The sequence below is a fragment of the Gopherus evgoodei genome, chromosome 15 (genome assembly GCF_007399415.2).
Source record: "Gopherus evgoodei ecotype Sinaloan lineage chromosome 15, rGopEvg1_v1.p, whole genome shotgun sequence".
NCBI lineage: Eukaryota > Metazoa > Chordata > Testudines > Testudinidae > Gopherus > Gopherus evgoodei.
Genome location: NC_044336.1, coordinates 19105804 through 19121618, shown reverse-complemented (window position 1 = coordinate 19121618; position 15815 = coordinate 19105804). Strand labels below are relative to the sequence as shown.

General features: G+C 43.3%; 1 protein-coding gene across 2 annotated transcripts in view; it reads right to left on the bottom strand.

Moving 5' to 3' along the window:
- Positions 1-3110, bottom strand: part of HLF (HLF transcription factor, PAR bZIP family member) — a 44205-nt gene extending 41095 nt beyond the window's left edge. The window contains exons 1-2 of one of the 2 annotated variants that reach the window (XM_030534629.1): positions 2699-3110; positions 622-957 (exon numbers count right to left, since the gene is read on the bottom strand). In XM_030534629.1, the coding sequence (XP_030390489.1) occupies positions 622-957; positions 2699-2804 (442 nt within the window). In that variant the 5' untranslated portion in view covers positions 2805-3110. The remainder of the gene's footprint in view (positions 1-621; positions 958-2698) is intronic. The other variant, XM_030534630.1, reaches the window with a different exon arrangement.
- Positions 3111-15815: the final 12705 nt, after the last annotated feature.

Sequence of the window (15815 nt, the reverse complement as noted above, 5' to 3'; positions counted from 1 at the left end):
AGCATTATCTCCTGGAAATGTAAACAAACTTGTTTGTTTGAACGATTGGCTGAACAAGAAGTAGGACCGAGTGGACTTGCAGGCTCTAAAATTTTACATTGTTTTATTTTTGAATGCAGTTTGGGTTGTTTTTTTTTTAAACGTAATTCTACATTTGTAAGTTCAACTTTCATCATAAAGACATCGCACTACAGTACTTGTATAAGGTGAACTGAAAAATCTTTCTTTCGGTTTTTTACAAATACTTGTGCAAATACTTGTAAGCAAAAATAAATATAAAGTGAGCACTGTACACGTTGTATTCTGTGTTGTAACTGAAATCAAAATATTTGAAAATGTAGAAAACATCCAAAAATATTTAAATAAATGGTATTCTATTATTGTTTAACAGTGCGATTAATCATGCAATTAATCTTTTTAATCATGCAATTAATCACGATTAATTTTTTTAATCGCGTGACAGGCCTCATTATTATTATTGGCCCTGCCAATGACTTGCTTCGTGTTGGACTTCTCTATGTTGCCAGTGTCAATCACGCAGTCAGAAATAATTATCTACTTCTTTCATTTGTTTGCGGGGCTCATTTAAGAACCTCTAGGGAAGGTCTTATGGCTGATTACCTGGTCTGACTGGGCTCTGCATGCAATTTTGAGACACCATGCCCGGATGGACTGATGTAGATGCCCTGCTGCTGAGGTCCATGACAGAGGGTGCTGCTGAGGTAGCTTGCTGGAGATTTGGCTGGTGTGGACTGTGGTCATGTTGGGCTGGGCTGGGTGGAATTCCATTTTCTGAGAGGAATTCTTCCAGGTCCATGTATTCCAACTGGAAAGTGTCTCCATCATATGGCAGTGTCTTGTCCCATAATGTTGGCCCCAAGAAAGCTGACTGGGGGACTGAGTCGCTGGTGCTGTCATCATCTAGCTTCTTTTCTTTGTCTTTTTCTTTACCAAATGCTTGTAAAAAACACAATAAAGATGTAAGTGCTGAGTAGTTAATACTTATTATTTTCAAGAAGATATTTTCCACTTTCTCCTACTGTAAGAGCCTAACATCTTATCACATACATAAGTCCTTTGATTCTTTTCATCTGGCACAGAATTAAAAGGTCCAACCAAATGACCACGAACTGAATGTAGGCATATTTTCATCAGTTCTGTCTATTTTTAGTTAACAATTCAGCAGAATTCAGTGTGGCTTTAAATAAATGCTCACAGATTTCTTGAGAATGTCTGTACTAATCGAGCAAGCAAGTTATGGGGCAGATGTTGCCAGGTATTTTATTGTGTTTGAAAGGAACAGTTGTCATCTAAAAACCCCAAATACCTTAACATTATTAAATAAAAGGGCCCAATCCTGCAGTCCTTAAACAACAAATCAGCCCTTAAGCTTAAGCTGTTTTGCTTGCTTTGAGGTGGCAGAATCGGGCCCATAATAAGTAATAACACCGTATATCTATCATCTGTAGAATTAAAAATAACGTTAAGCTACTTCATTTTCGGCTGTTTATGTTTACAATAATGATTAAAATATTTTGGGATAAGTATACTCAGGAGATGTAAAAACAGGTAAAAAAAAATAAGAAAAATGCCCAGACTAAAATATTAAGAATCCACCAGTTGTAAAACAACATAAGGTGCCCTTATTCACTCTTACTTAGGAAAATGTTTTACACTCCTACTAAAAATTAACAAGACACAATTACACCATGCATTTTAAGAAGATTTAGCCCCTTGATTTGCTAGAGTCTAAATTATTATAGTTTTTTTCCTAGTTATATTACCATTATGAACAGAATCCACAGATGTTGCAGGAAGTTTGTACGTTTTCTAGGTAACACACATTTTTGTAATAACACATCTGTTAAAATCCTATTATGATTGCATTATCTTATCATCCCCTAAAAGTGTAAGTTGCAATTTTTCAGCTTTAAAATTCTTATTAGTTACCATTCACCCAAATACGTTTTACACATGTTCGTTAAAAAAAAAGAGTGCAAAATCAGGAAGTAAAATTGTCACAAAACCAAAAAAAAAAAGCTCAAACTTCAGTCACCCAGAATTTATACTCATTTCTGGAAGAAAATTTTGAAGATGTGCTGCCTGCTCCTTCCTAGTAAGTCTGTCTTCATTCAGTACAGATGGAATTTATTTTCTGAAGACATGCTGTTTAGTACCCATCGCCTAACTAGAAAGTGATTGCTATGCATTGATTCAAAAGAAAGACAGTTGTCTTTCATTACGTATTGATCATGTTTATCGTTCGTTATCATACTCTTTATCTAAAAAATAAAAATATTCGAATCTTGCAAAAGCTAAATTTTGCTGGGGTTCACAGCTGAACGGCAGGCAGTTTTCTTCCTATTTATATCTGCTTTTCTAACTCTGCAGAACACTCAAGGGAAATGTACTGAACAGATGCAAGAGTGGAATTCTGCACTGGAAAGGCAGCGGTTTGGTACTATCATCCAGACATGCATGGACTTGGGAGGAGGGTGACCAGACGTCCTGATTCTATAGGGACATTCCCAATTTGGGGGTATTTTTCTTATATAGGCTCTTACTGTCTGGTCACCCTACTTGGGACTAACCAGTTAAATGCAACTTAATATTGTAACATCATTCGACTCGCACCCCATCCCCTCCTCATCCCATCCCCCCCCCCCAATTTATATATAAGCAACTTTCTGCGCCTCACCGTCTTCGTGATTCAGCGGCAGCTTGAGAGGGTTTTCCAGCAGGGATTTCAGCACCCCGTAAGTCGGAGGTAGGAAAGTTGGGTTCAAAGGGAGCGGTCGAGACATTTTCTCTATCGCTTAAAATAAAAATGATAATAAAAATCTCCTGAACCCCTCAGTCAAGCGGGAGCCAGCTGAGCGCGTTGGATCCGTTCTGGCCGGAGCTACCCCCGCCTCGGCTGCGCTTGCCCCCTGGCCAACACACCGACCCACCAACAACAAAATAGGCAGCTGACTCCTCCGCCCAGACCCACTCAGCTCAGATCATTCGCGCAGCCATGTGCAGCCCCGGACGAGAATGACGTCAGAGCCCCGGACAGGCCCTGCCGGGGGAGGAGCTGCCAGCTGAGTCCCCGCGGAGCGCTGCACTGAAATTGCGTTTCCTGTCACCACCTGAATGCATTTTCCACGCGTGTGCGCGAACTGCGATGTACTTGTTTAGGGGGAGTCGAGCCCGGTTCTGCTCTCGGTGACACCAGGACAACCCTCCCGCGGCCCGCGCCCCGCTTTGCTCCGGCTGCGGAAGGGAGAGCGCCGCTGGGCTGCAATAATGTTACCTCCAGACCACCGTCTATTTATTACTTTGTGACTCTCTCGCCATTGATCCTGGGAGGGCTTCTAGCGGGTGCTCGGTTAATTTCCACCGTAACCAGCGTTTGTGAGTTTGACCTGTCCTGGTGCATCAGAGCATGCCCAGAGCGCACCTGGAACAACAACAACAACAACAAACTTTCACGCGCACACAGAAGCTTAAATGCAAATATTAACATTGCAATGGGACTAATCAGACAAGGGTCAGGGAATTATTTAGGTTCCTATCCCATGAGGTGTTGACACCCTCCTTCCACTTAGGATGATCAGACAGCAAGTGTGAAAAATTGAGACAGGGTGGGGTGGTGGGTAATAGGAGCCCCTATAAGAAAAAGTCCCAAAAATCAGGACTGTCCCTATAAAATCCAGACATCTGGTCACCCTACTTCCACTGCATTCAAAGAGAAAAATAGATAGTATTGTCAACCCCAAGCATCCAAAAATCATGAGTCAGGCCACCAGAAATACCCAAACAAAAATAGGAGGCTTAAAATTTATGAGTTTAAACATACATTTTGGATTCTCTTTATTTGTCTAGGTTTTTGTTAGGGTCCTTTTATTTTTCTTCCAAGCTTTTATCTGCAACATGAAAGAAAAAATAGCAAATATTGCAGGACTCAGGAGACCACTGAAAGAGCTGGAAACACTAAAAACATAAGTGAAAGCGTCGGGAGCAGTTGCAGATGAGATCAGCTCATAGCTGGGACAGAACAGAACGGTGCTAATTTGGAAGCAGGTGATCCCTTTTGCCATGAATTATTCCTACCTGGGAACATTCCTGTACCGGTTGGTTCACACTCCAACCAAGACTTCACTCCTTGTTGGGGAATTTGAAGCAGCAAGTATATCTGGCTCTTGGCAGATGCCAGTATAACAGCACCTTCGAATTCTGTCTGTGCAGCTAAGCGAGTCCCTCCCTCCACCCCAAAGTCACTAACAAACATAAAAGTTCTTGTTTGTAACAAAGTTTTGGTCAATGGACCAAAATACATTTTTACAGTGAACACCACCCCTCCACCCTCAGCCCCACTCCCCCTAAAAAACCCAATCTATTTTGCCCTGAGGCCTCATTTTGATGACAAAAGAAAATATTAGGTGAGGTGTGGGTGAAGTGACATTATATTTATCTAGTCTATTTATGAAGCACCCAAATCATTCTGGTATCTAGGTACTAACCACGGTATCTAGCTTCACAGTTTCACACTACAGCTTTTTTATTTTGTAGCTTTCATATAATTAGAGATGAAAGAAACCTAGCAGATCTTTTAATTCATCTTGCTGCCAGTGAAGGATTGCTACTTACAGCACATACCATGGAAGACTATTCCACAGATTTCACCATTAGGAAGGTTTCTTGATCTCCTATCTATATTTTCCTGATGGGGCTTTTCCATCTTTAATTTCTGTGACCTCACTCTCAGTTACATACAGGGCCACCGAGAGTGGGTTCGGGCCCCCATGAAAAAATATTTTCGGGCACCCCAGCAAGGGTGGACTGGCTAAACAGGGCCGGGGAAGCTGGGTCCTGGGCCCCCTTCCGGACTGCCGGGCCCCAATAATTTGTACCGGCTTTCCCCCGCCCCCCCAATTGGTCCTGGTTACATACCCCCCTTTCTTTTTCTTTTTTTTCCCACATAGGTTTTCACCCCTCATCACTGGATCAGAGCACTCACTATGTTTGACCCTTTTAAACAGTTCCACTCCACCCTTGGTGTTTATACTCTTCAAATACCTGTACTCACTTATATCTTTTATGTCTCATCCTGGTTGGTTATCACTTAGACAAGTTGTACTTTCCCTTATTTTGCTCTATTAAACTTTCCTCAGACTCAATCCCTTAATTATTTCACATTTGTTAGATGCCTAAAAAAAGAAAAAAATATATTCTTCCTGATGTAGTCATTTCTTTACAAAGATTTACACGTCACATTTTCATACCCTCTTTGCTTTTGAATGGCCATTATTTAAAAAAACCTATTAAACGGGTGTCTATCGATTACTCGAGGCACTTTGATGGGTATTTATGCCATCAGTCCAGCTAAAATTAGCAGTAACCCACAAGCTCTCAATAAATCTCAACCTTGAACCAAGAGTATGAGAGCATTGGCCTAGACAAAGCCTAGGGATTTAAAGTGATTGTCTGGTGTTTCAGAGAAAGAGAAAGTGTAGCATTAACATAATTAAGGAAAACAATTAAAAAGAGGATATGAAAGAACCATGACATGGCACAAAGCCACGGTTTGAGATTAAACGTTTTAAGGAGTAACAAGACAATAGCAGCACAGCGTATTACAGGCCACCCAACCAGATAGAATGACTGGATTATTAAATGATTGCACACATGGCACTAGTGCGTAAAATGGCCAAATTGCTAGTTACTGGAGACTTTAATTACATATGTACAGAGTAAATGACATTAAGAGGAGGGAAATGATTGGCAATGTTGCATGCATATCTGGTACAGGAATAATTATCTGTTCAATATGTGCATAAATAAGAAAGGGAACCTTTATGAGATTTGGTATTAAGCAATGATGAGGATAGACAGAAATATAAGATGCAAAGGTAGTGGAGAATCTGGGAACCAACAACAACAAACAATATTTATTTGGAATTAAGATATAAAAGCTCAAGAAGGAAGAGAAAAACTATTGAACTTTGTTATGGTTATTATCCACCTAGTGCAAAATATACTCAGTAAAATCTGATGAAATAGGATATTGAATTCAATATAATAAGACCCAAGCTTGTCTCTTTCATTATTTGACACCATGAAGCGCGAAAAACTTCTAGGAACAAATTGTGTCTAGACCTGCATAAGTGTAGGACAAAGAGGAGCAACAAAAAGGTCCAGGGGCCATGTATAATCCCAGTCTTTGAGTTCCCAGCATGCAGGGACTGGAAATTAACTCAAAGCCTTAGGGACAGGGGAAGGGAACAGTCATTCCCTCCCATCTATGGATTCGCCAGCACAGCTGGGCCAGCATTCAGGGAAAACATGCTGCACAAGTATGTAGCACTTCGTCCTGTGCTTCCAGATAAATAATCTTCTCCCCTCTCTTAGGATATGTCTACGCTCCAAGCAAGAGGTGCAATTTCAAGCTTGCATAGATACACTTGTGCTAGATCTCAGCTGAGCTAGCATGCTATAAATAGTAGTGAAGCCACAGTACCACAGGCAGCAGTGGCACGGGCTGGTCGCTCCAAATATATACCCATGTGGTTCAGGTAGGTTTGTACTCGGGGTGGCTAGCCCAGGCTGCCACTGCTGGGCTACTGCGGCTATGCTACTCTTTTTAGTATGCTAGCTCAGATGAGAGCTAGTGAGAATATGGCCACACGAACCAGGAATCACAGCCCTAGCTCATAGTGTAGATGTATCTTAACAAAGGTAATAACTTAAAGCAACAGTTCTGCCACAAAGGTTATTTATATCGCACAGACAGCCTCCTTACACTGCCAAATCACTGAGATGCTTTGCAGAATTATCCGGTAAGGGTCATAGGTACGCAGAAGTTGCCACATGCTTACCGGCTATAGTTCATCTCTCGTCAGACCATATCCTATTTCCAACAGTGGTTGTTGCCAGATGCTGCATAGGAAGCTTTAAAATTAATTATGCAATAATCTAGCTGGATTTCTGCATTCTACATACAGTCAAAAGGCAGCTTGTTTTGAATATTTATTCCTACCAGATTCACCAAGAGAAAAAAAAAACGTATTTGTACATAATGACAGAAGACCACGGCAGATCACTATTTTTCCATATAGAAAACTTTTTGTTTGCTTCCCAGGTAACAATTAACTCAGTTAGTGAATGTTTATGTTCCTTTTCCAGGTGTTTGCATCACAAAATCTTGGGTCAGCATAGAAGTGTTCAAGGATGCTATTTTTCAAACTGGCTCCAGCCAAGTTAGTACAAATCCATATTTTTTCCAGGCCCTGCTTTCTGATAACTCTTTCCCTTCTCTCATCTAGGCAATTTGAAAAAATTAAACACATGAAGCTTTCCACTTCTTCCGAAGAGTCCATCTATACTACACGTCTAACCATACCAGTTCACACCTAAGACACGGCCAGGTTTTAACCTAAGGTTTTCTTTTGCATTTAGGTGGGACAACATAGCCATAGACCTGTGCTGAGGACTAATGACCTAAGTTATAACACAGTCCTGTAACTCCCAATTACTATACCAACAGAACACAGATTATTTTACCTGTGCTAGACAAGGCCCTGTACAAGTGTTAGTGTAAATGGGCTCTATTAAATCTGTAGCTGTTTTAAAATCTTGCAAACCACATTATCCACTTTACATGGACTAAATGCTGCAGTATGAACAGGATTTTACATGTAGACATTTCCAGTTCTACAGTTTCTGGTCCAGAGTTTGATTCTGTTCACCTTTCTCCCCATATTCCTCATATGCCCTCTGTTATTTCCTCTTCTTGCTGTATCTCTCTGCTGTCTCTGTTACCATTAATTCATGGTAAGAAGGGAGCAATCAGAAACGGGCGATAGTCTCCTCAGCTTCTACTATGTGGGATATAGCTGTGGTGCACAGAACAGCATATGTGAAGATATTACTGAAGCATTGAGTATTATGCTCGACCATATTAGGATTGGTAATGGGCTTTACCTTTTATTATCATCAGAGACAAATCCTAAAGAGATTTAGCCATTTTGCAGGTCAAATGGTACCTGGATCAATCTCTAGCTAGGTCCTTAGTTTGAACAGTAAGACTATCTTATATCTGTCATTGCCAATCTTATTGTGCTACCAAAGTTTTTTCCATGACCATGTGCTTGCTGGCCATTTAGCTGTATTCCTTTGTAAATGCGCTTTGAGATTTGTTTGTCTTCCATACTAATAATATAGCCATACTCTGAGAGCTGCCAAACCTGGTGGAAGTTGCTGGGATCGGCTATGAAAATCCTCATTGCTGCTCTTGTCCTGCCACTTAATACAGAGCTGTTGACAAAGACAAGAAGAACTGAAAATGTCAATGTGGCTCTTCAGCCTTCCTCAGTGTCCATGTTTCATTGCCATACAATGAATATGGTACAATAGCTATGGTTCTGCTCGGCTGGTATTTGTTTTTCTTCCTGACAAACTGTCCAATGATGTTGTACAATGTCTTCGTGTCATTCTATGCTGCTGAGGTCTGTGCATCCGTTTTGTCTATACATTCTCATTTGTCTTTCCTAGCACTTTTTGGGGCCTCTTTGTTCTTTACAGCATTTTCCTCCTGGAGTCACTGTGTTTTTGTTCTTGCTTGATTTACTTTCAGTTTAATTTTGCATCTTTCATCTTTTTTGGCCATGTATCCTCAGATACCCATTCCTTATGGTGTTTCTTCCTGAATCCCAGCACTTCTTCGCAAGTTTCAGTGAGAGCTTCCTGTACCTGCTTCCATTTGCCATCTACTGTTCCATATTCATCTTTACTACCTGATATCTATTTGCTTGTACAATTCTAAACGCTTGTCGTATTGTCATCTGGTTTAGCTTGCTGATGTTATAACATGGGCATCTCTCTTGTTCAGATCTCATTTTTGTTCTTATTTTTATTCTCAGTTTCTTTCTCGCTAGTGTGGTCCATATCTGCCCTGTTCCTGTTATGTACATCTTCTAAAGTTCTTCTCCATTTGTGCTGAATTGTAATGTGATCAGTTTGGTTCTCAGTTCTGTGATCTGATCACCTCCAGGTTATCTTATAATTAGTATGTTGAGGGAAGATATTTTCTCCAATGCCCAGATCATTCATGCCACAAAAATCAGCAACCAGTCCACCATTTTTGTTAATTTCACCATGGCCTTGTTTCCCCATAATTTCTTCCTTGCCAGTGTAGTAGCTCCCGACTTTAGCATTTATGCCTTCAGTTACTAGGAGGACGTCTATGAGCAGCTACAGAGTATAGTGGATGACATCACAAAAAAAGAGAAGTTTTCTTTTCCCTTTTGGCTAGCTTGATTTGTTCGAGCATAACATGGAATAATGCATACCTTCTGGAAGAAAAACAAATACCAAAGGACCAGCCCAAGACAAGAAGGACAACTTCACAACACAGATATCAGAACAATTAAATATATGGGGGGAATATTTGTCAACTATTGAATGGCAAGCCAGTGGTCAATCCCCCAGACACAGAAGAAGAAGAAGATCTGGATGTCAAACTAAGATTTATCCCCAGACTAGAAGTAGAGAGGGCAGTGGAAAGGCACAATGTCCAGGTAACATCCCAGTGGAGGTTCTCAAGCAGACTCAAAGAACACAGTAGACATTTTGATAGGCCTCTTACAAAAGATATGAGAAGAAGGAAAAAATATACCAAATGAGTGGGAAAAGGGTCATATAGTGAATCTGCCAAAGAAAGGAGACCTCAGTCAGTGCACAAACTGGAGGGGCATTCAAATGATGTCAGTCCCAAGTAAAGTTTGCATTATTCTTGACAGAATAAAGAAAGCAGTATATTCAAGGTTAGACAAGAATAGACAAAGGATTAGACAGGATAAATCCTGTATAGATCACACAGTAACCCTATGAATCAACCTGGAACTGTTGACTGAATGGCAGTCACCACTTTACACAAATGGTATAGATTTAAAAAAAGCTTTTTATGTCATGGAACTTATTATACCACTTTGGAATTCCCCAGAGATTTGTGAACATCCTTCAGAGCTTTTATGAAAATATGACATTCCAAATAATGCGTAAAAAGTGAACTGATTAAGCTGTTCAAAGTTACTACTGGCATCAGATAAGAATGTCTTATGTCACCCATGATCTTTTTACTGGTAGTAAATTGGGTAATGAGAAAGATCACAGAACAACCCAGGGGCATACAGTAGAGTGTCATGCAGAAGTTGGAAGACCTTGACTTTGCAGATGACATCAGCTTGCTATCCAATCCCATACCTATAGAGACATGCAGACCAGACCATATGATCTTCAGGACTTGGCATAATGAATAGGGTTGAAAGTCAACACCAAGAAAACTAAAACCATGGGAATCAACATACGACAGAAAACACCAACACCACTTTCTGGGACTGACACGGAAGAGGTCTGATATTTCATATATCTTGGCAGCACTGTAAGTAAAACGGTGGAACAGATGAAGGCACAAAAGCCAGACATGCCTTCACAACTGTAAAGCTTCTCTGGAGAAACAGAAAATTTGCCCTCCAAAACTAAACTTTGAATATATAACACCATTGTAAAGTCTGTCTTATTATATGGGGCTGAAACTTGGAGACTTATTAAGACCTTACTATCTAAAAAACCAGTTTTCATAAACAGCTCCCATAGACAAATTCTAAATATAGATGGCCAGAAGAAAATCACAAACAAAGGACTCTGGAGGAGCATAAAACTGAAACTGATAGGACAGAAAATTACGTAATGAAAATGGAGAAGGCTAGAACATAGAGGGAGGAAAAATCTGAATAACATAACAAGACAGGCACTGGACTGGAATCTCCTGGGCAAAAGGTGATAAGGTAGACCAAGATTAACAAGGAAATGCAAAATAGCAGTGGAACTGAAAGCTACCAAAATGACATGGGAAGAAGCAGCGGGAGCCTGTCAAAGATGGAAGGCAGTGGTGAAAGGCCCTATGTTCTGTCTGGAATGAAGAGGCATAAATAAGTAAATCAACCATTGTTCAACAGATCCACAGCATTGTAGTAAACATGATGTCAGGTCATCTCCACAGAGGCCAATAAAGGGCCCGGACCGTGGCAGCAGCTGCTGCTATACAAGTGTCTACATCCTTCGATCATTCTCAACACTGGCTATGACACTTATCAAGTATTTGACAGTGACCATCTGGACAGATTAATGCTGAGCAGGTTGTAATCTAGAGTTGGCAGTTGCTTGATGGTAATAGCCAGGGATTTAGTTTTATCAGGATTAATAACCAGACTAATGCAGGCTGTTTCTTGCCCAAACAAATTGGCTCTCGGCTGCAGTGTATTTACCAGACTGAGCCAACAAGACAATATCATTGGCATATTCAAGATCTTGAAGCAATATGGTGCTCAGCTCAATACTGATGGATGCCTTCTCAAGTTTATCCATCAACCAACCAATGCCAATATTGAATGATGGTGACAAGACGCAATCTTGCCAAATTCCCACGGAAACAGAAAACCATGCCTTGTATCTACCATTAATTCAAAACACAGTTTTCCATTCCATGATAGAGCTATTCTATCAATAACACAAGCTTCCCAGGGACACCAGGTTGCCTTATCAGATCCTACAAGCTTGCTTGATGCACTGAATCAAAGAACTCTATAAAAAGTGTTGTGCGTGGCTTATTGAATATAGCCATCTTCTCAAAAAGCTGTCTCAAGGCGAAGATCTGGTTGATACTGGACTGATCAGTTCTAAGGCTGCACTGATTAGCCTGGCTTTTCATTGATTCAAGATACGAACATGGAAGAGAAGAGTATGCCGGGGCAGGGACTGAAAGGAGTGTAATACCTCTGTGGTTGCTATATTCAGCCTTATTGAACACAAGTCGAATAACATCCATCCTCCTGTCATAACAGATTACACTAACACACCAGATGGTCTGGAAGAGCCCATGCAGCTGTCATATCAATACTTTCCCCTGACTTCAGCAACTCGGGGGTCCTTTCCCACACTTCAACTCACAGACCACGATACGGGTCTCTTCTTGGTTGAAGGAAAGTGACTCTGCCAGAATTTCTTGCCCCACTTCGAGCAGCAGAGGGATACTTGGCAGCAGACAATCAAGGAGTGTCTTGAAATGAGCGTCCCACTGATACAACTGCTATTGCAGCTGGCGGCTGAAATCCTGAGTCTTTGCTGGACAAACTGGTGCCGTCTTCCACCACAAAACTGAAGAGAGGCTGCGGAGATCGAGCTGAGCAACAGCCTGATGTGAACAGGTTGCGTGAGTTGACTGCCAGGATTCCGTATCTTCTGCAATAACTAGATGACATTCCAGCGTCAAACCTATTTAGCTTTTGCTTTCGCTCTCAATAGACGTGTCTTTCAACAGCTCAGGTTATACAAATACCACATTACTCATTTCCAAATGCAGATACACCTAATTCTACCTAGCAGGCCTGACGCTAATAATTCAGTAAATGCTGGGTCCTGAGTGTCTCTTTAAAAAGTCACGAGGTTGCAGCAGCTCACCACCCTACTGTCAAAGTGAAAGTGGGCACACTTGAGACCCAACCCTTCCTCTCTCATGAAACAAGGGCAATGTCATTGGTGGCCACAGAATTAGACAGACTGATGTTCCTTTACCCACCCTGCAAAGCCCCTAGATAATTAGAAGTGAAATCACTGTCTGACACTCCCATGGAGGAAGAGAGACCACTGAGCGTTGAGGGGGGTCCCCGGGCAGGGGACCCCGCTGGCTGGTGGAGGCAGGATTCCTGCAGGAGCAGGAAGTTAGCCTTCCCACCAGGCTGCTCGCAGCTACCCGCCCGAAGCACGTTGGACCGGCTCGGGCAGGGGCGAACCCGAGAGTCGCGTTCTGGTTGCTAGCCCAGCCCGCGCCCGCGCGCGCACCCGTCACATTGGAGGCCCGCCTGCGTCCAGGCGGCGGCGCTCGGCAGGGATCACGTGGGAGCGCGCGGTGACCTACTTTGGGCCAATGGCGACGGGCCCGGTGGGGGCTGCGCTCGTCTGGGTCGGGGGGCCCCCGTGGGGGGGGGAACTCCAGCGCGGGGGGGTTCCAGCCCGGGAGTGGGGGGGCTGCGGCGTAGGGGACAGCGGGGGGTGGTGTTTGGGGAGATTCCAGGGGACAGCAGGGGGTGGTGTTTGGGGGGGCAGGGGACAGCGGGGGGTGGTGTTTGGGGAGCAGGGGGGCTCTAGAGGACAGCGGGGGGTTGGTGTTTAGGGGGGCAGGGGACAGCTGGAGATGGTGTTTGGGGAGATTCCAGGGGACAGCAGGGGGTGGTGTTTGGGAACGGGGGCTCCAGAGGACAGCAGTGGAGGATGGTGTTTGGGGAGCAGGGGGGCTCCAGAGGACAGCAGTGGAGGATGGTATTTGGGGAGAGTCCAGGGGATAGCGGAGGGGATAGTGTTTGGGGGGCAAGGGACAGCGGGGGTGGTGATGTTTGGCGAGCTAGGAGTTCCAGGGGGCAGCAGGAGGATGGTGTTTGGGGTACAGGACAGCCGTGGATGATGTTTGGGGGGCAGGGGGCAGCAGGGGTTGGTGTTTGGAGGCAGGAAATAACAGGGGGATGATGTTTGGGGGGTAGGGGTAAGTGTTTGGAGGCTGGGGGCAGCAATGGATGGCATTTAGGGAGCAGGAGAGGTTCCAGAGGACAGCGGGGGATGGCGTCTGGGGAGGGGGAGGGCTCTAGGCGACAGCAGAGGATGGCATCACGGGAGGAAGGGGCAGATGAAAGTGAGGATGGCCTTTGGGAGAGGGGGCTGCTCTTACTTAAGCTCAGAAAAGCAACTAGTCACAACCAGGCACATTGCAGTGAGAACGAGGTGTTGCCAGGGCACCGGATCCAGAACTGAGGCCGAGCACCTGTAACTGTGATAGGAGCAATGGTTCAAAGCAAAGCATTAGGGCTTGGCTTCTTCTGGAGCTTGTGCTTTCCCCATACCCACAGCTCTTGCTCCGTAACAGGCAGTGCTATGTGTCCATATTGAAATGGGGCTGGGGGGGTTCTGCAATCCTGTACTGACAGCAACACAATAGGACCCAGCCTCCCCCTCTAGCACTGGGACTGGAGGGGGAGATCACTTATTTTTGAGCTCCTTTTATAGCATTATGGACCTGTTGCCTAGCAACTCCCCCTCAATGCATTTTAAAAACATTGCCATATAATTGTCACCTGCCCAAAAGTTGAGGGCACGTTTGATTGGGGAAAAAATGTGGAATTCACTGAAGGGAAGGGAAGGGAAGGGAAGCAACTTTGCAAAATTGTGATGACTTTTAGAAAATCTTATTTGGAGTTCTGTAGGATAAAATAGAAAAAGATAGCAAGTCTGTCCCTTATTCCATACCAATATTTGCTTCTATCACACCCCTATGTGGTGTTGTACCACTTAATGTACAGTTACAGTATTTACACTTGCCTAATTTTTGCAAACTGTTTAGGTGCTCAGTGATCTTGGGCTTCATTAAACATAATACAAATGTGGAGTACTGCATTCCATGTTAGTGAATGAGAAGGAAGCCACTACAGAATATGCTTATTTTTAAAAAGTTACCCAGCAACATTGTTTTAAGCTTTTTTCCACCAATGTTTGTTGTGTCTATCAGCTGGAGGGGGCTCCTCTGAAGTATTATATCTGGTGCTGGCTGCTGTTGGTGAGAGGATACTGGAAAAGATGCAGCAGGGGTCAGTTACTGTACAGCAATCCCTTTGTTTTGGGATGTCCCCCCCCCATGGTGGTTTGTGGATTTTGGGCATCTACCATCTTTGAAAATTAAGCAGCTTATGTTAAATAGACGGGTTTCAAAAAAAAAACTGGCTTAAGGTTCTTTTCCTGTCTTCCAGTTAGAGGAGTTCTCAAACTTCATTGTACCACAACCCTCTTCTGACAACAAAATATACGACATGACCCCAGGATGGGGGACTGAAGCCTGAGCCTGCCAGAGGCCCACCGCCCCGGATGAGGGGGCCAAAGCCCAAGGGCTTCCGCCCCAGGCAGAAGGCCTGTAAACCTGAGCCCCACCGCATAGGACTGAAGCCCTTGGGCTTCAGTCCCAGGTGGTGGGGCTCAGACTTTGGCTTCAGCCCTGGGCCCCAGCAAGTCTAATGCCAGTTCTGGCAACCCTGTTAAAACAAGCTAACAACCTATTTTGGGGTCCCAACCCACCATTTGAAAACTGCTGATAGAGGAACGATTTGAATTGCTGTTTACATTTTTTCCTTGACATAGATCAATTCTGATTATTCTAACTGTATTTCTAAAGCTCCCACTACCCATAGGATGATTTTGTAATAACTACAGATTTTTCAGTGAAAGTATTTTAAAATATTTAAGAACAGACAGTCCTGCTAGCTCTTTATGGACATTAAAAATCCCTTGGTACTCTTCTTATGGATAGAGTTTTCCTCTGCTGTCTTGCCACAGCTTCCCCTTCTGTCACGGCTGTGCCCAAGAGGTGACTGTTTCAGTGGTTTTACATTTACTTAGTAATGACGATCTTTGGGACCCTATGACATGAAAGGTGCTAGGGAAATACAAGGATATGGTTTTTTCTTCCTGTTTTAGCGATCACACACAGCTTTCAGGCACATCTACACGGTCAAAATACCTGTCGGGGACCTGTTCACAACAGTTGGTTCCTGACTATTGTTAAGACAAGCCTTGCTAAGGTGAAGCAACTAAGCCAGGAACAGGATTTAGCACTGTTGTGGGTGCTGCTGGAAACATGATGTGGTCCTGTCTGGGCTACAAGACAGCCCTAAGTTAACCATAACCATGCCATAGCCTGGTTCTCCTAATAATTATTTTTACAAGACCTAACTGCT